Here is a 21,221-nt window from a genome sequence, read left to right as displayed (position 1 = left end):
TGGAGTAATGATGCTGAAAATACAGCTTTGATCACAGAAATAAATGATAATTTAAAGTATAATAAATTGAAAACCAATTATTTTAAATTGTAATAATATATCCCAATATTAAAAAAAATTTTCTGTATTTTTGATCAAATAAAAGCAGGCTTGATGAGCAGAAGAAACTTCTTTCAAAAACATAAAAAATAGTAATGTTTCCAAACTTTTGGCCTGTACTGTAAGTTATGTATGTTAGTAATTAGTAAGTAGGCTATGGTCATTATTGTGCAGATTTTTTTGTTCAGTATGTTCATTATTGTTTTTTGTTGTTGTTGTTTTTAGCATATATTTTATTTAAAAAAAATATATATATTGCCCAATCATTAAGGCTGTGTCTGACTTCACCCCAGACGGGCTTAAAAACATAAACCTTATGCTAATGGACAAAATTGAGAACATTTAAATTTTTAAATGCATTAAAAGAAAGAGTCTCTTATGCTAACCAGTGCTGTAATACTTTGATCCAAAATTCAAATATTATTACAATATAAAATAACGGATTTCTATTTTAGTAATATATTTTCAAATGTTATAACACACTTATCCTACGAGCTGTCGTCATCACAAATTACATAAGTAGAGCTTTATGTTTTTCAGGTAAGTCTAACTGTATTCAGGTACAGATATTGAATAATCAAATGTAAAATAAGACTATAATCTTCTTCACTGTATAAATTAAATATAATTAATGTAATGAATACAATTTATCTGTGTTAAAGCTATGAAAGTGATTTTCTCTTTCTCTTTTGTTGTTTGGTTAACAGTGCTGGTCCCAAACAGCTGTTGGTATATTATCAAATCACAGACAATGATATGCACTGGCTTTCTTTCTCAATATTTCACAGCACATAACGACTGTGTTTATGAGGATACTTGCTAAGACAGGCATTTTGACATATTATTTTATATATATACTAATAATATACTATTAATTATGCGTGCACGTGTCTGTTCAAGTCATGGTTCAAGCTCAAATGAAGAGAAAGAGTTAGTCCTGAATGCGGCGTTCACGTGCTCTCTGCGTGGCTCTGTGCGCGCGCACACAACAGCGCGCGAGTTCCAGTCTTGTTCTTGCGCTTTATGTTTAGACTGACACTGACAGGACTTAAAAACACATGTAAGCCTTTCACTCTGTGATGGGTAAACTTTGCAATTAATCCGCGAATCACATGCGTTCCGAATCGAAACCGATCAACTAATATCCCTATACATGCATGACATCACATGACGTTATAACGTTATATCGTGCTGCACTACTCATGATTGCTCTTACTAGAGATGGAGGAAAATCCTACTCCAGTATAAACGTGTCCAAACGTGTCAGATAAGAATGCATCATTGTAGCATTTATTTAAATTCATGCTGTTTTTAACTAACACGATTATGTCTTCATTCACTGTATTAGTCATAAACGTACTGTACTGTACTGTACTGTAACCTCTGATTCAGATGCTTGGATGATAAACATTAAGAGTCCGTCCGATATGCTGAACTTTATTTCAGGATCCCGCCGTGTCAATAATACAGTATCAGTGTCATACTTTACATCCCATAAACACTCAAATCAACATTGGAATGTCATTAAATACAAAAAAATGTGCAAATACAACTCAAAAGAATACAAAAAAGGAAAGGTAGGATGTCAATGAAAACTTTTTACACAGAGCTAGAGACGGTGAGTGTGTGTCCTCACACACTGTTCATGTTTGTCCTGTGCTCAGTCGACCTCCTCCATGCGTGAGGCGTCGTCGTCTCCCTCGAGCGCCGGCATCTCCTCGACCGGAGCAGAACTCACCTCTTCAGTGGCAACATCGTCCTCGTCGATGCCTGACACGCACACACACACACAGTGAACGTCATGATGAATGTCATTACACATTCAGTGTTTTAAACACACTGTTTCTGCACTGCAGTTTACTACAAGTTTGAGTTTATTTAAACATTTTTTAAAACATTTTTGTTTTGCTATTTTCTTGGTAACATTCTAAAATAATGTATATTTTTTTACACTTTAATATAATTTGAAAGAATTGTAAAAAAATGTTTGAACTTTTTTTATTTTAAGCTTGTACATTTTTGGCCTTTTATGGGATAGGACAGTAGCTAGACAGGAAGCGAGGTGGGGAGAGAGAGGGGGGGGGGGATCAGGAAAGGTCGAGCTGGGACTCGAACTCGGGTCGCCCGAAGCGCAACGGCGTGTCGGCGCACTGACCACGAGGCTATCGGCACCGACATTTGTTTACATTTTTTAAAACATTTTTGTTTTGCCATTTTCTTGGTAACATTCTAAAATAGTGTATATTTTTAACACTTTAGTATAATTTTTAAAAAAATTACACGTTTTTAACAATTAATTTTACGTTTTTTTTACATTTGTTTTAAGCTTTTACATATCTAACATATTTTTACGTTTTTAACTTTTTTAAACAATTTTTTAAATTTTTGTTTTTGTTTTGCTGTTTTCTTGGTAACATTCTAAAATAATGTATATTTTTAACACTTTAGTACAGGGGTGTCAAACTCAGTTCCTGGAGGGCCACAGCCCTGCAGAGTTTAGCTTCAATCCTAATTAAACACACCTGATCAGCTAATCAAGTCCTTCAGGCTTATTTGAAAACTGCAGGTGTGTGTGTGTTGAAGCAGGGTTGGAACAAAACTCTGTAGGGCTGTGGCCCTCCAGGAACTGAGTTTGACACCTGTGCTTTAGTATAATTTAAAAAAATTTACACATTTTTTTTAACTTTTTTTATTTTAGGCTTGTACATTTTTTTTAAAAATTGTAAGATTTATTTTTGGCGTTTTTGCCTTTTATGGGATAGGACAGTAGCTAGACAGGAAGCGAGGTCAGGAAAGGTCCACGAGCTGGGACTCGAACTCGGGTCGCCCGAAGCGCAACGGCGTGTCGGCGCACTGACCACGAGGCTATCGGCACCGACATTTGTTTAACATTTTTTAACATTTTTTAAAAACATTTGTTTTAGTTTTGCTGTTTTCTTGGTAACATTCTAAAATAATATATATTTTTAACACAAGTATAATTTTAAAGAATTTTACACATTTGTTTGGAAAAAATATGTAACGTTTTTTTTTTAATTTGTTGTAAAATAAGTATTATTTTTTAACACTTTTAAGTATAATTGTAAAGAATTTTACACTTTTTTTTTTCATTTGTCTTGTACATTTTTAACACATTTTTATGTTTAAAAAATTTTTTTTTTAAAACAAACTCCTAACCTAAGCCGAGTTTGATCATCCTGTAGATGCGGTTGGAGTGCGTCTGCGGGTCGTCCAGCGTGAAGCCCGAGGAGAGCAGCGCCGTCTCGAACAGCAGGATCACCAGATCCTTCACCGATTTGTCGTTCTTGTCGGCTTCTGCCTTCTCTCGCAGGGTCTCGACGATGGGATGGTCCGGGTTGATTTCCAGGTGCTTCTTGGCGGCCATGTAGCCCATGGTGGAGTTGTCTCTCAGGGCCTGAGCCTTCATGATCCTCTCCATGTTGGCCGTCCAGCCGTATGTGCTTGTGACGATGCAACAAGGCGAAGACACCAGACGGTTCGAGACGGTGACCTGACGCGAGGATAAACATGCCAGTTAACAACCTGATGTATAGAAGCACCACTGCTATGTTTAATTCAGGGCTTTTCAAAATGGGGTCCGGGAAAATATTTTGAGAAAGATAACGTCTCGGGTTACGACTGTAACCCTTGTTCCCTGAGAAGGGAACGAGACACTGCATCGATGACAACACTTTGGGGAACACCCTTAGCGTGACGCATCTGAAGTGTGAATGAAACTAATGCAATCCTGTTGGTGCTGCGTGATGACGTAGCGTGTGACGGCACACACGGAAGCTACAGGGCGTTCCCCAGTGTCGTCATCGACACAGTGCGAGTTCCTTCGAAAGGGGACATTATAATTGTGTGTTTGGGACATGGATTTTAATGGTGAGACTTGTCAGGCTCTCAAAAATAAAAAATTTGCCATTAGATTTATCGGCCAATTTATCGGTTATCGGCTTTGAAATACACAGAATTATCAGTTATCGTATCGGCCAGAATGTTCATATCAGTGCATCCCTACATTAACTGATCATTACCTTCTCAACTTTCTTCTCCAGGATGTCCTTCATGATCTTGCACAGGCTTTCGAACTTGGCCTTCTTCTCCTCCTGCTTCTTCTTCTCGTCCTCGTCCTCGGGAAGCTCCAGACCCTCTTTGGTCACTGACACCAGGTTCTTGCCCTCGAACTCCTTCAGCTGCTGAACGCAGTATTCATCGATGGGCTCGATCATGTAGATCACCTCCAGACCGGCTTTGCGCAGACGCTCCACGAAGGCCGAGTTCGCCACCTGATCTTTGGTCTCGCCTTTGGAGAGAGTTTTGACAATTGTAAGAAAATGGCAACTTTGGGTGAAATTTTTTAATTTTTTTATTAATCGTTTTTAAAAATGTGGATGATTCAAAATTGATTCTCAAAGGCCACGAATTGATTATTTCCCATATTTATCTATCCCCCAGAAGCCAGTATTAGTGTTCCTCCACTGTTCATAGGCCTGCATCCTCCATGTTACAGCTAATGCTGTGTGTTTTATGTGTGTTTAATCTTAAACATAAGATAACCTGATGCCACTCTTCTAACTCGTCCAATCTTTAGCATCAATTTTTCTTTCTATTCATTGTATGCATTTGAAATATAGAGTTGGGTTCTGTTTTAATGTACCCAAGTGTACCTAAAATAAAAAGAATTTAATATACAGGTTTGTGGCTCTAAATTTCTTTTTATTAATTAGCCATTTATGTTCACTGTTCTTTTTTATAAATATATGATTTGTCTTAAATCTATATTCACTGAGCGAATCGGGGATAGAATCGAATTGGAACATCTGAATGGATACCAGCCCTAGTTAAAATAATGTTTAAGTTCATCAGCCAACCACTAACCGGTGATGTAGTAGATGTGCTTCTGTGTGTCCTTCATGCGCGTGACGTAATCTTTGAGGGAGACCATCTCGTCTCCAGAAGCGGATGTGTAGTAGCGCAGCAGCTCCGACAACTTCTTTCTGTTCTGAGAGTCTTCATGGATGCCCAGCTGTGTGTGAGGAAGACAGCATGTTCATTTACTCCTTCAATAACCTTTAACCTCATCCTGCCCTCGCACTTTGTAACACATCTTTCCCTCGCGGGTCAAAATGACCCGAAGCCCTAAATTTATACTAATTTTTATTTTTGATAATAGGTTTTCTATTTTTTAATACAATTTTTTGGGAGATTTATTTTATTTACCTTTAAATTACTAGATTTGATCAATGAATAATAAATAAATAGTAATTTAAGCACATTCCTCACATTTTTCAACTTAAATTCAAAATAACTCACAATTTCATGCATAATCCTTTTAACTCAGCTCTAAATATCTTATATTGGGTGTCTTTGCCCACTTGTGGAAAAATAATAATATAACATGATATTTCATGACTCTAGATGGCCTTATATCTCTATATGGAGCTGTTCCGCTGGGTCCTAAAGTCAGTTCTCTTCAGTGTGCATTCAGAAACACATGTAGACATTATAAGATCATTTTTTGGTAAAGTTTGAGCATTTTTAGTTTGAATTTTTAGGTTTTACTGAAGCATTCCTCGCATTCCATTCATTCATAAGAGGGTCAAATTGACCCATGATGGAAGGATTTGTTACTTTTTTGAATTTCAACCACAAAACTCCTTGAATCCATTCAAGTGCGACTGAAGTCCTGGGGTCTCGGACCCCTCTGATGAACACTCCATTTTAAAAGAATGAGTTTCAGGTCAAAATGACCTCAGGGAAGGATTAAAGCACTTGTTTTAAGCGATAAGAGCATCAGTTTTCACCTTGATGTTCTTGGAGAAGTGCTCGTAAAGCTTCTTGTAGTTGTCTTTGTCCTCAGCGAGTTCGGTGAAGAGATCCAGACACTTCTTGACCAGGTTCTTGCGGATGACTTTCAGGATCTTGCTCTGTTGAAGCATCTCTCTGGAGATGTTCAGCGGCAGATCCTCAGAGTCCACGACGCCCTTAATGAAGTCTGGGAGGAAAGATGGATCATATTAACCCTACTGTCTCATATTTGATATGCACCTTTTTCAAAGGCCTGTAAATGATCAAAACTAGGGATGTGCGATATATATCGGCCACCATATCAGCCGATATAGGTTCATTTTTAATGTCATCGTTATCGGCCAGATAAGAAAATTTGGCCGATATATCAAAGCCGATAAATAATGGATAATTTCCTTCAGCTGAGGACGTGGCTTTAAAAGGTGAGACTTGTTTTTGTAATCAGGCTCTAAAAAACTATATAAAATCAATATTTAGATTTATCGGCCAATATATTGGTTATAGGCTTTCAAATATAAAAATGATCGGTTATCGGTATCGGCCAAACTTTTCACATTGGTTCATCCCTACTAAAAATGGTATTCTGCAATATATATTAAAGCCGATAAATAATGGAGTATTTCCTTCAGCTGAGACACAATCACTTTGAAAAGGAAAATACGGTAAGCAAGGTCATATATGCTTCATGAAATTATAATGAAAACATTACAATTATGTGCTTGGGATCGGTATCGGAAAATGTTTATATCAGTGCATCCCTAATCAAAACTTTGAAAGATCTCCCACAGTCCCTTCTGCCGCCGGACTGATAGTTTAGACTTTTTTTATCATAGTGAAACCTTACGAATGTCAGCTCGTGCTTCACGTGTCAAATCTGCACTGATTTTTATCAAGTAAACATAATAACTTTTATATTGTTAGTAATATTTCATCTGCACTGAAGCAGCTTCGGTTTACTCGATTATCAGACATCAGTTATTACAAAGTATCAAATATGATCATCAGGCTTTTGAAGGTTTATCTCTCAGTCATCATTGTATTGCATTGCATTATATGTATTGATCATTTTATCATAATATCATCTTACTAAGACATTATTGGCAAATATTGATATGTAAAAGCATTTTATGTAAGTATCTGCTACTGTTATAAAAATCACTGATTTGCATCACAAGCATCAGAATTTCATCTTATTTGTCCATATAAACATCAGCATCTGCTGTTTTTTCCTCACTGTATCAATTTTACAAGCCATCAAAATAAGTTTAGATTTTTAAAATATGTCTTCCAGATGCTTCTCATGTCACGCTTTACAGGGTTAAAAACACAGCAGAATAAACAACACTGAGGCTTAAGGTTACCTAAAAACACTGGGAAATCTGTGGCGTCTTAAGCGTATATTCAGAATCAGACTGATTTGATTCTTACTGAGGTACTCTGGGATGAGCTCGTCGCAGTTGTCCATGATGAAGACCCTGCGCACGTACAGCTTGATGTTATTCTTCTTCTTCTTGTTCTCGAAGAGGTCGAACGGAGCTCGACGAGGAATGAAGAGCAGCGCGCGAAACTCCAGCTGACCTTCCACAGAAAAGTGCTACATGGGAAAACAAACACACACAAAAGTTTAAAAAAGTGAACTTAAAAAAAAGTTACAAAATTTTACGTTTATTGTTAAACTATTATTGTTAATTAAAATTAAAAAAAAAAATTTAGCTTATAAAAACATATTTCAGTTGTTTGCTGTACACCTTGTCACATAGCAGCTTTTAGACATTGTTGTTTTTTGTTATAAGTCAGAAAAGACGAGGCGTCAGCTTGGATGACGGTGGGATTGCCCCCCCCCCCCGGTGTGGGCGTGGCCTAAATGCCTCAGTCTCTGTTATACTGCACTTCTATCAGTTTCTGCACATCTACTATCTCAGTCACCTTGACGGCCAGGTGATCCTCCCAGTCGTTGGTCAGGCTCTTGTAGAACTCGCCGTACTCTTCGTTTGTGATGTCATCGGGGTTGCGTGTCCACAGGGGTTTGGTCTTGTTGAGCTCCTCCTGGTCGATGTACTTCTCCTTGATCTTCTTCTTCTTCTTCTTCTTCTTGTCGGAGCACTTGTCGTCGTGGTCCTCGTCGTGGTCCTCGTCGTCTGAGCCCACGTCTTCGATCTTGGGCTTGTCCTCGTCCTTCTCGCCCTCCTCTTCCTCTTTCTTCTCCTCTTCCTCCTCCGCTTCATCATCGCTCACCTCCTTATCGCGCTCCTTCTCGACCTGAAATAGGCATCGTTACATGCATGAGAGGGATGTGATTGTCATTTTCTTTATGTAAAAAAAAGGACATTTTCTAAGCAAGATCAAATATTCAAATATTCCTTTAGAAGACAAGTGTATTGTAAGCATTAATAAATTGGTAAATTAAAAAAAGCTAAATTAGTCCATTTGAATGTAATCATAGCTTCATAAAAGTAACTAGTTGAGTGTGATGTTTTTGTGCACTTTTGAAAACGTCATTTTTTTAAAGCGATGGAATAGTAGCTTAATGATACATTATATAGGCAAAAATGTAAAATAAACAAAACACAAAAAAATCTATTAAATATGATAATCTTTTTAAATTGTGGAATAGTAGCTAAATGATACATTATTGGCAAAAAAATGTAATCAAATAAAAAAAAACATTATGTATGATGCCTTTTAAATAAAAGTATAGAATAATAACGAAATTATACTTTATATCAACAAAAAATAATATATATTCATTTTTTTAAATTATGGAATAGTAGTTAAATGATACATTAGCAAAAAATACAAAAAACATCAAATGTGTATGATGCCTTTTTTTAAAGTATGGAATAGTAGCTAAATTATACATTATATCAGCTACTTTTTTAAATAACAAAATACAAAAAATAAACAATTAAATATGATGTATTTTTTTTAAATTATGGAATATTAGCTAAATGATACATATCAGAATTTTTTTAATAAAACACCAAAAAAGGCTTTTGCTCGCAGTAAGAAAGGGGAAAAATAAACATTATTTAAATAAATTCAACTGAACCAAGATTTTGCCAAACTGAAGTTGGTGAAAAGCTACTAATTAAATCATAAATGTAAATTTAAAATACATAAAACAAAATGTATTTGCCCGACCTGCATGTCGTCATCAGAAAACCGTGAATATGTGAATGTGCGGTAAATTAGTGATCCTTAAAATCTAATGTGCTGTTCTGCAGAATGAGCCAATGAAACACTCACGAAGAGCGTGATGGGGTAGCCAATGAACTGCGAGTGCTTCTTCACGATCTCTTTGACTCGCCGCTCTTCGATGTACTCCATCTGATCCTCCTTCAGATGCAGGATCACTTTTGTGCCGCGGCCCATTGGCTCGGCTGTAAAGAACATGCATTTCACATTACAGTTCCAGCACAATAATTCAAAGATAATCATCTTTAAAATAATTCAAGACAATCGTATTTAATCGAGCGCTTCATTCCACTTACAGTTGTCCACCTTAACGGTGAAGGATCCGCCCGCGGACGACTCCCACGCGTACTGCTCGTCATCTAAGTGTTTGGTGATGACCGTGACTTTCTCGGCCACCAGGTAGGCGGAGTAGAAACCCACACCGAACTGACCGATCATCGAGATGTCGGCTCCCGCCTGAAGGGCCTCCATGAAGGCCTTTGTGCCGGATTTGGCGATGGTGCCCAGGTTGTTAATGAGGTCCGCTTTGGTCATGCCGATGCCGGTGTCAATGATCGTGAGTGTGCGCTCTTGTTTGTTGGGAATGATTTCGATTTTGAGGTCTTTTCCTGAGTCCAGCTTGCTCGGGTCTGTGAGACTTTCATAGCGGATTTTGTCCAAAGCCTGATGGAAAACAGAAGAAATATTTAGTTCCTTATGCGTTACACTGAAAAACGTTGTTAAATTGCTTTGTTATTTTGTTTTATTATTTGCATGTATTTATGGATGCATAGTTTTTAAAGTGCCCCTATTATGCTATTTTAAAGGTTCCTAATTTTGTGTCCTACAATAGGTTTACATGCATCCCAGGTCAAAAACAAAATGTACCCTATTTACTTAGTTTTTGTTAAATTATGGAATAGTAGCTAAATGATAAATTATCAGCAATTTTTTAAAAATAAAATACAAAAAACAATTATGTATGATGCCTTTTTTTTAAATGATGGAATAGTAGTTAAATGATACAATTTATCAGCAAAGTTTTTAAATAAATGTAAAAAAAAAATCTAAATATGGTAATTTTTTAAAGTTATGTAATAGTAGCTAAATGATAAACAGAAGAACTATTTAATTCCTTATGCGTTACGCAGCTTAATTAAGACACAGAAAAAAGACACACTTTGAAGGCTAAATGCCATTTAAAAAGAAATTTAAATTATTATTTTGCAGTGATATTTTTGTTCTATTGCTTGTAATGCGCTTTGTTTTTATTGGTAACACTTTACAATAAGGTTCATTCGTTAACATTAATGTATTTACTAACATGAACTAACAATGAGCAAAATATTTGTTACAGTATTTTTTAATCTTTGTTAATGTTAGTTAAAAAAAAACATTGTTAGTTCATGTTAGTTCACAGTGCATTAATGTTTACAAATACAACCTTTGATTTTAATAACATATTAGTAAATATTGAAATTAAGATTAATTAAGATTAATAAATGCTGTAGAAGCATTGTTCATTTTCAGTTCATGTTAACTAATGAACATTATTGTAAAGTGGGTAACACTCCTTTATTAACACTCTGTCCTTATTACATTATGTTACATGTAGTTACCATAGTAATAACAGTAAATTATGCATAATTGCATGCAACTAACCCTCAACCAAACCCTAACCCTATAGTAAGTGCATGTAGTTAATTATTATTACTCAGTACTTAAATATATAATTACTCTGTAACAATGACACCTTAAAATAAAGTGTAACCGTAATCATAATAATAAGACAGATAGACTTCTGCGTTGTGTTATAGCGAATGCATCACTCTTGCACGGTTACGCACGTCTGAGGAGTTGGAGATGAGCTCTCTGAGGAAGATCTCTTTGTTGGAGTAGAAGGTGTTGATGATCAGAGACATGAGCTGAGCGATCTCAGCCTGGAAAGCGAAGGTCTCGGCCTCCTCATCCTCCATCGGCTGGTCGTGCACCTCCGGCATCTGCGAGTGTGTGGGACAAACACAACATTACATACACACACTATTCGACGAGGATCACGGGCAGCATCTCAGACATGCCAGATCTGAGTTATGCGTGAAAAGCATCAAATTAAATGACAGTAGAAGGAAGGGCAATCGCGATGAATCACATCCAAAATAAAAGATTGTGTTTGCATAATATGTGTGTGTTCTGTGTATAATTATTTTGTATATATAAATACACACATATACATGTATATATTTAAGACAAATATGTTATTAATATATAAAATATTTATATTTATATATAATATAAATTATGTATAAATCTATATATACAGTAACATGCAAATATTTCTTAAATATATACATGTATATGTGTGTATTTATATATACAAAATAATTATACACAGTACACACACATATATTATGTAAACAAACTTTTATTTTTGAATAAATTAATATTTATGAATTTACATATTCATAGAACCACATACTAAATGAGGGTGTCGAGTTACATTCAAGCTATTTTGAGGCATGAAGAATATTTTTTCAAGGAAAAACGTTTAAATATGTAATTTTGGTGATCAAAGATGAGTTTTAAGGGATAAAATTATTGACTACAGGGGGACTTTTGTACATTTCTATCAGCGTTGCACAGTTCTCAACTTTCAATTCAATTCAATTCACATGTTTCTGTATAAAAAGCAGCTTTACAGAAAATGCATGAGTCTATATTACAATTTACAGTGATCTGTTATCAGAGGAAACTGTCTAAGTTATGCATTTCAGAACTTTACATATACAAATCACAGTAAGCTAAAAATGTATTAATTTAAACAATGTAATAAATTAATCATTTTAATTGCATGTTGCCTGTAAACATTACATCAGTAAAGACATATAACACTCAGAAAAAAAAGAAATAAATAAGCACGGAGATGTTGCTAGTCATTATTTAATTATAATTTTAGTATTTAAAAAGCATTAGTATTTTAATTCAATGGAAGCTGGTTAAAACACGTCAGTTTATCTGACCTAACCTGAACCATCTGAGGCTCATAGCGAGGTTTAATTCAAAATGCAAAAGTGTTATGCACATAAAACATATTAATTCTATTATTAACCCAGTAAACTCATTAGACAGGGATTTATTTAACTCCCGCACTAAGCTGAAGGGAAATGAGCGCCACCTGCCGGTCCAAGCGGATCATTACAAGCTTCTAGAACCTACCGAACTCTCTATATGCATTAACATGGAGAACATCACTTCAGTTATCACTGTACAAACGTTTAATATGTGAATGAGACACTATAATGCAATTAATTTAAGTCGGGAAAAATACCAATACGTTATGCTTTAATATTGACATCCTCGATATGCATGTATAAAACTCGCATATTTAAAATGCACTGTTAAAACATGCACATGCAATAATGATGTCCTCAGATGCTTTCATAAGCATGTTTATTGACAGTGAATCTTTTAATAGGCTCGTTTAATCTGATGACAATCCTCTGAGGTAAAACTCCAGATGGACTCCTCATTCTCCGCATCATTTCAAAATTAAGCCCTTTTAAATATAGTGACAGCGACTTACAGGTGTAAGAAACACTTACATGAACTTCATATTTGCTCAAATACAAGGAAAAAAAAAAATCTCCGTGTACTTTAAATGTTAAGTAGCATCACAACTGTTAGCGGAATGAATGAAACGGGATTAAACGTCGAATATCCTCACAACATTTGCGTGTAATAACAAAAAAAAGTGAAACAGTATTGAATTAAGACGTTATTCCGATTATATTTTCTTACCTTTAATGATTTGTTAAAGTGAATTAGATGAGGCGGTTCTCCTGACGAAAGCTGTGAGATTTCTCTCCTCAACTGTCACTTTGAGAGACGCGTACACACGCGCGTGCGTTACGCTCACTTATATACGTCCAGTTGAGAGAGTTCGAGAACGCGTACGTTCCACAAATCTCTCGAATCTTCTCAATGCTTTCCAATGGGCGCGAGAGGAGGGGCTTGGCTGTCAATCATCCTCTCGTCATCATTACATCGGTTAAAGGGGGCGTGGCCAACAGTGAGGGACATGACATTTCTAGATCGCTGCTTGTGGAAAATGAAATCAGAAGTAGCAGCGAAATAAGGATAGACCTCAGATCAAATGTATTATTAATCATTTATTAAAAATGTTCAACTCATGTTTACAAAAACAGCTTAAATTAGAAAAGCTCAGAATATAACATTTTCTGGTCACTACATGTAGACACACACACAAAAAAAATATTCCATTAAAAATACATTAACAATTTAGTGCTATTTACACTAAAACACGTTAGTCAACTTCCTCCATTCTAGAACTGTCTTCATCGCCCTCCAGAACTGGCATATCTTCTTCAGCGGGTTGAGTAATGTCCTCTACAGTAGAGTCATCATCATCGATGCCTGCAAAATACAGATTCAATATAATTAAGTCACTTTTTCCTCTGAAATTTCATTTATATGACTACAATCTTAAAGTCACCATGAAATCAAAATTTACAATTACATTTTTAACGGAATATTGCAGTGAGGATTTAACCATGCACATCATTATTTTAAAAAAATAAAATAATGCGCCCTCGTAATCGTTAATCAAAGATTATCTCTTGTTTTCTGATGTGTTTACTAGTGAGGGTGGGATAATCCTCAGCAATATAATGAAAATGATCCAGTCAATTCCCAATGGTTTCATGCCGATTTTAAAAATAAAGTTTCCAAAAATGGGATTTTCAAAGTGATGCTTTTGAAAAATCATTTTTTGGGTTCCCCTAAAGAATTTTTCAGTGAACGGTTCTTAAAAGAACAATTTTTTTCTTAGTGTGAAGAACATTTGAATAATCTAATGAAGCTTTTTCCACTGTAAAAAAATAAATAAAAATAAAATGGAACGGTGCCATGGATGTTAAAGGTTCTTCATGCAACCATCAACGCCAAGAAAGAACCTTTATTTTTAAGAGTGAGTGAGTGGTTTTTTGATGGGCATTACCAATGACCAAAGAGCAGGGTGCAATATAATGCTACACTTTTAAAAAATGCTGGGTTGTTTTAACCCGAAATTGGGTCAAAAATGGACAAACCCAACAGTTGGGTTACATTTTTAAATAAACCCAACTGTTGGGTTTGTCCATATTTGACCCAATTTTTGGGTTGAAACAATCCAGCATTTTGTAGCGTGTAATAAACTGTAGGCTCTTAGACATCACACTTACCAAGACCAAGTTTGATCATCCTGTAGATGCGGTTAGCGTGTGTTTGTGGGTCTTCCAAGGTGAATCCCGAGGAGAGCAGGGCGGTTTCGAACAGCAGGATCACCAAGTCTTTCACGGCCTTGTCGTTCTTGTCGGCTTCTGCCTTCTCTCGCAGGGTCTCAACGATGGGATGGAGAGGGTTGATTTCCAGGTGCTTTTTAGCAGTCATGTAGCCCATGGTGGAGTTGTCTCTCAAGGCCTGAGACTTCATGATCCTCTCCATGTTGGCCGTCCAGCCGTATGTGCTTGTGACGATGCAACAAGGCGAAGACACCAGACGGTTCGAGACGGTGACCTGTTTGGATACAAATCCAAATATTCATTATCATTTCAGAGTTCTGAAGACTATGCACTTCTAAATCTTAGTCTAGTATGCTAATAGCTTCTACCTTCTCAATCTTTTTGTCTAGGATGTCTTTCATGATCTTGCATAAGTTCTCATATTTGGTCTTCAACTCCTCCTGCTTCTTCTTCTCGTCCTCGTCCTCGGGAAGCTCCAGACCCTCTTTGGTCACTGATACCAGATTTTTGCCATCATATTCCTTCAGCTGCTGAACGCAGTATTCATCGATGGGCTCGATCATGTAGATCACCTCCAGACCGGCTTTGCGCAGACGCTCCACGAAGGCCGAGTTCGCCACCTGATCTTTGGTCTCGCCTTTGGAGAGATTTGACAATTGTAAGAAAATGGTCTCTTTGGGTTAAAGTAATGTTTAATCTGGTGCTCTTCTGTCATTTTACGTTTTGAAACGTATATATTTGTTTTTAAAAAATATATATTTCATATAAAAATTGAAAATAGTATTTATGTGCATTTTTCAGAACAAAACACGTACAATTCTGTTACTTTTTTAAGTTCACTTTTTTCACTTCAGCAATAATCCGCCAAGTGTTGTCTTTGAAAAGAGATCAAACTTCATTCTGTTGCTCTAAAGCATTCAAGATTTACAACAGTTTAAGTTGGAAATTTATTTTTCAGGTCTATGCTCAAAAAGTGAATAAATGGATTATAAATACAATGGAAATATAATTTAGTATGAAAAAAAATCCCCTAAAAATTCACAATATTAAATAAAAAACATTATCAAACTAAAATATAGTACATTCATTTCATTGACAAAAAAAGAATTCGGTCATTTTTGACTGACACGTGAAGAGCACCAGAGGGTTAAGTTCATTAGCCAACCACTAACCGGTGATGTAGTAGATGTGCTTCTGGGTGTCCTTCATGCGAGACACGTAGTCCTTGAGGGAAAGCATCTCGTCTCCAGAGGCAGATGTGTAGTAGCGCAGCAGCTCTGAGAGTTTTTTGCGGTTCTGAGAGTCCTCATGGATGCCCAGCTAGAATAGAAAATACATTTTAGGATATATCTTGGATATATTGAAATGAGTTTCATTAGCTACTCGAAAAGCACATATACCTTGATGTTCTTGGAGAACTGCTCATAAAGTTTCTTGTAGTTGTCTTTGTCATCGGCGAGTTCGGTGAAGAGATCCAGACACTTCTTGACCAGGTTCTTGCGGATGACTTTCAGGATCTTGCTCTGTTGAAGCATCTCTCTGGAGATGTTCAGCGGCAGATCCTCAGAGTCCACAACACCCTTAATGAAGTCTGGGAGGAAAGTTTAACTCGTTAACACTTAAACTCTTGGGTCATATCAGTATCCAATGTCTAGGAATCATTTATAATGAACTCTTGAGACGCTTACTGAGGTATTCTGGAATGAGCTCATCGCAGTTGTCCATGATAAAGACCCTGCGCACGTATAACTTAATGTTGTTTCTCTTTTTCTTGTTCTCGAAAAGGTCAAAGGAGGCTCTTCTGGGAATAAACAGCAGAGCGCGAAACTCCAGCTGGCCCTCGACCGAGAAGTGCTGTATCAACAAGAAGATTGGTGGTCTTCTCAATAAAAGTCCAATCATTTTTATGTTATATTTCTGACTCAATATTACTACCAACCTTGACGGCCAGATGATCCTCCCAGTCGTTGCTTAAACTCTTGTAGAACTCGCCGTACTCTTCATTGGTGATGTCATCTGGGTTGCGGGTCCACAGGGGTTTGGTCTTGTTGAGCTCCTGAACATCAATGTACTTTTCCTTGACCTTCTTCTTCCTCTTGTTCTGGCCATCTTTGGTGTCTTCATCCTCATCAGCCCCCAAGTCCTCAATCTTGGGTTTGTCTTTGTCATCGCCAGCTGTCACCTCCTCCTCCACCTTTTCTCCCTCTTCAAGGTCAACCTCCTTCTCTCTCTGTTTCTCAATCTGCAAGATATTTTTATGTTTTATAATGTGGGCACTAGAAGCATTGGAAGGTTTGCAGTCCAGGACCAAAGTAGAGGTTTTTTTTAGACTTTATATCATTCAATTTGGACTTTATAACTCGCAATTGTGAGAAAAAAGTCAGAATTGTGAGAAAAAAGTCAGAATTGCAAGTTTATATCTCGCAACTCAGACTTTATAACACTCAATTGCGACTTTACAATCTATGCACACGCTGGAAGCATTGGAAGGTTTGCAGTCCAGGTACCAAAGTAGAAGCACTTACAAAAAGCGTGATGGGGTAACCGATGAACTGAGAGTGCTTCTTCACAACTTCCTTGACGCGCTTCTCCTCAACGTATTCAGACTGATCCTCTTTAAGGTGGAGAATGACTTTGGTACCACGTCCAATGGATTCACCTATAATTGCAGAGCATGATTAGTACTTTTTGAATAAAGATCCAATTGATTTGTATCAAAAACTTTTAAGAGCTCATACCAATGTCTGGCTTCACTGTGAAGGATCCGCCGGCTGCAGACTCCCAGATGTACTGCTCGTCATCGTTGTGTTTGGTGATGACCGTGACTTTCTCGGCCACCAGGTAGGCGGAGTAGAAACCCACACCGAACTGACCGATCATCGAGATGTCGGCTCCCGCCTGAAGGGCCTCCATGAAGGCCTTTGTGCCGGATTTGGCGATGGTGCCCAGGTTGTTAATGAGGTCCGCTTTGGTCATGCCGATGCCGGTGTCAACGATTGTGAGTGTGCGCTCTTTCTGATTGGGGGTGATGTCAATCTTCAGGTCCTTGCATGAATCAAGTTTGCTTGGGTCTGTCAAGCTCTCGTATCTGATCTTGTCCAGTGCCTGTTTTAAAGACACATAAAACAATGGGCCACTGAAACAACTGGATTTAGCCTTTGGTTATGGTGGATTGTGTGAATTTTGGAACAAATGCTGGATGTTAATCATCCTTCCTTTGGGTCATTTTGACCTGAAAATCATTTTTTAAATTTATTTTAAATTGAGTGTTCATCAGAGGGGTCCAAGACACTAGCACTTTTGTCACACTTGAACCATTAATGGATTAGAGGAGTTTTGTGGTTGAAATTGAAAAAAGTTACAAATCCTTCCCTCGCAAGTCAATTTGAGCCCCTTAGGAATGAATGGAATGCGAGGAATGCTTCAGTAGAAAAACCTAAAAATGCTCAAAATACAGACTAAAAATGCTAAAACTTTACCAAAAAATAATTTAATAATGTCTACATGTGTATCTGTATGCACACTGAAGAGAACTGACTTTAGGACCCAGAGGAACAGCTCATTTGCTCCATATAGAGATATAAGCCCATCTAGAGTCATGAAATATCATGATATATTATTATTTTCCACAAGAGGTCGGAAAAGACACACAATGTAAGATATTTAGAGCTGAATTAAAAGGATTATGCATGAAATTGTGAGTTATTTTGAATTTAAGTTGAAAGAATGTGAGGAATGGGCTTACATTGCTGTTTATTTATTATTTATTTATTGATTAAACTATCTAGATTAAATTATCTAGTAATTTAAAGATAAATAAAATAAGAAATAGCAAAAAAAAAAAAAAAAAAAAAAATGCATTAATAAATATAAAAAAATATTGTAAAAATGAGATAAAATAAGCTTTCTGGACCAAAAAAAATAATTAAGTATAATTTTAGGGCTTCGGGTCATTTTGACCCGCGAGGGAAGGATGAGGTTCAATCTCTGATTAACTCACGTCTGAGGAGTTGGAGATGAGCTCTCTGAGGAAGATCTCTTTGTTGGAGTAGAAGGTGTTGATGATCAGAGACATGAGCTGAGCGATCTCAGCCTGGAAAGCGAAGGTCTCGACGTCTTCCTCCATCACGGGCTGTGCTGCTTTCTCTGGCATCTGCGCAAAACCAAGAAGGAAACGGATAAATGAGGGTTCTGAAATATAAAGCTCTAATATTGGAAAATAACCAAAACAAATGCATTTCATTAAAATGTATTTAATGTATTCTATTAAAACAGAATAGAGTTTGAACATTGTGTTTTCCTGTAATTGACACGTGTTCTTTTCAGTGTTTGCCAGCTATTTTCAATGGAAAGTGATGGAAGCTTGTTTCTTCCACGGAATAAATGATTAAATGATAATTGCAACTTTTTATCTCACAATTCTGACTTTTTTCTCGCAAAAAGTCAGAATTGCAAGTTTACATCTCGCAAATCAGACTTTATAACACGCAATTGCAACTTTATATCATGCTATTCGGACTTTATAACTCGCAATCGTGAGAAAAGTCAGAATTATGAGTTAAAAAGTCGCATTTACCTTTTTTTATTATTTTTATTACCAGCAGTCCAAAAAGTCACTAGATTTGTCAGTAGGCACTTTTTTTAAGAAAAAAAATTGCTATGTTGGCAACACTGGTTCTATAAATAATTATATCTGAACTTCTATTCTATCTATTCTTTCTAACTTCTATCTATACCTCCAATAGTACAATCAAAACATTTTCATCCAATTTTTTTTTTACATGCATTCATTACTTCCACCACTACGTCTTAAATCAAAAAAATTCCTTTGAATTACAAAAATGCAGATTATACATAACTAAGAAGTTTAATATGAACTTTTCATTAGCTGTTCTGTGTCTGCGCTCTGAGCGTTTGATGAAGGACAGCTGATTAACCCTCACTACACTGTAAAAGCAGAGCACATGTCCAGCACCTGTCATGAGTTCAGGAGTGGGGGAGGAGTGTCACATGTCCTCACGCAAATGCCCATTTATGCAACCCATACTATCCTTTTCAGCACATTTTAGAGGGTTTTACTAATGTAATTTGACCTATTCTCATTTTTAGGATGTTGTTTTGGGTTACTCAGGTTGAAAAGTCACAGCTGTCATGATTTGATGAGATGAGTCGGCATGCTTGCAGACATGTGCTCTTCACTTGTGGCCAAACGTTGGTCTGATGTGCTCTAAAAGCATTCAGGATTTACAACAATTTAATTGGAAATGTCTTTTTGTAAAATTACTGTAAAAAATGCTGGGTTGTTTGAACCCAACTTTGGGTCAAATATGGACAAACCCAGCCATTGGGTTAAATTTTTAAATTAAATTTGGTAACACTTTATTTACAGTGTCCTTGTTACATATGTTACATGCACTTACCATAGTAATAACAGTAAATTATGCATAATTAGCAACTAACCCTCAACCAAACCCTAATCTAGTAAGTGCATGTAGTTGCTTAATATCACTCAGTACTTAAATATGTAATTACACTGTAACAATGACACCTTAAAATAAAGTGTAACCTTACATTTTTAGCCCAATGTTTGGGTTTGTCCATGTTTGACCCAAAGTTGGGTTAAAACAACCCAGCATTTTTTTTGAGTGTATGCTCAAAAAATGGACTTTAAAATGTAAAGCTGTAAAATAATCAGATATGAACCCCATTCTAATGGTCCAATGTTCTAAAATCAGTGCAAATCCCAAACTCAGTTTCTAGAATGTAATTCCTCTTACCTTGATAATTGTCTTCGGTATAAAACAAGGTCTCAGGTGTATGGAGATCTTAATCCACTTGAGTTTGGTTTGAGTTTTGGTGTCGCCGACTTCTTCTGGTCGCTGGTTTTGCTTTATCTGTCGAGAAGAAGGCCTTCATCAGGCTTTATATACCCGTGAGCCAGCTTTCTCGAAACCCCCATTGAGAAACTTCCAGAAGGAATGCCCACTACAGATAGGAGTGCTAAAGTAAGACCACCAGGCCGAGTGTGTGTGTGTGTGTGTGTGTGTGTGAGGGGGGTGTTCTCTATCCTAGACCCCTTTTGTCCTTTTTTGGGGCAGGGAGTCACAAGAAGTGTCTGTCAATCAAAGGAAGAATGTTCTGGATAACACATGTGTCCACCATAGACTTCTTCCTATAGCAAAATCTGGAAAGCTCATTGGCTGATCCAGTGAAACTATCACTGAGGTGCTAAAATTCACAATGAAGAGATAAAACTCTATAAAAGACAGAACTCTGAACTTGCAGGCCTAGTTTCACCTTATGATGTGCTCTGATATTGGCACGCCATTGGGGTCGAATTGGTTTACATATAATTCGGCGAATGTCAACACTACGAGTCATGTAAACACACTAAACCTCTAATGTTGTTACAAATATACAATTTAAGAAGTTATGAACTCTTGTGTTTAAAAAACTGGTCTTTGGTCATTTTGACCTGTCGTCTTCAATGCAATTCACCAAAAATCAAGGTTATGAAAAACTATAGTCATGTGAATACATAAACCTTTAGCGACTAAATAAATATGGAATATGAGAAATTATTCATCAAAAAATTGTTTCTCTCTTTAGGGGTCAATTTTACTCACATTGTTTTCAATGCAATTCACCAAAAACCAACACGAAAAAACCCTCTAGTCATGTAAACTCATAAACCTCTACTGTAGTGACTAAATAAATATGGAATGAGAAATTATCAAAAAAAAATGTTTTATCCCTTTGGGGTTCAATGCAATTTTGCCAAAAATCAACACAATGAAAAACTCTAGTCATGTAAACACATAAACGTTACGTTAGCCA

General features: G+C 36.6%; 2 protein-coding genes across 2 annotated transcripts; both read right to left on the bottom strand.

The window, feature by feature from the left end:
• Positions 1–1,520: 1,520 nt before the first annotated feature.
• On the bottom strand, positions 1,521–13,022 carry LOC311068532 (heat shock protein HSP 90-alpha). The gene is made up of 11 exons (XM_084091033.1): positions 12,883–13,022; positions 10,935–11,087; positions 9,405–9,771; positions 9,160–9,293; positions 7,840–8,172; positions 7,342–7,507; positions 5,910–6,100; positions 4,984–5,131; positions 4,140–4,408; positions 3,277–3,610; positions 1,521–1,869 (listed from the first exon to the last, which is right to left on the bottom strand). The coding sequence occupies exons 2-11, from the start codon at positions 11,085–11,087 to the stop codon at positions 1,760–1,762; spliced, it is 2,205 nt and encodes a 734-aa protein (XP_083947159.1). The 5' UTR covers positions 12,883–13,022; the 3' UTR covers positions 1,521–1,759.
• A 36-nt stretch (positions 13,023–13,058) lies between these two features.
• hsp90aa1.1 (heat shock protein 90, alpha (cytosolic), class A member 1, tandem duplicate 1) lies at positions 13,059–20,434 on the bottom strand. Its single transcript, XM_084091034.1, has 11 exons — positions 20,162–20,434; positions 18,385–18,537; positions 17,123–17,489; positions 16,910–17,043; positions 16,324–16,626; positions 16,073–16,238; positions 15,785–15,975; positions 15,557–15,704; positions 14,753–15,021; positions 14,325–14,658; positions 13,059–13,518 (listed from the first exon to the last, which is right to left on the bottom strand). The coding sequence occupies exons 2-11, from the start codon at positions 18,535–18,537 to the stop codon at positions 13,409–13,411; spliced, it is 2,175 nt and encodes a 724-aa protein (XP_083947160.1). The 5' UTR covers positions 20,162–20,434; the 3' UTR covers positions 13,059–13,408.
• Between the last annotated feature and the right edge of the window lie 787 nt (positions 20,435–21,221).

This window comes from Abramis brama (genome assembly GCF_963993115.1).
Source record: "Abramis brama genome assembly, chromosome: 18".
Classification (NCBI taxonomy): Eukaryota; Metazoa; Chordata; class Actinopteri; order Cypriniformes; family Leuciscidae; genus Abramis; species Abramis brama.
Note: the sequence above shows the minus strand (reverse complement) of the source record. Positions and strands in the feature narration are given on the sequence as shown.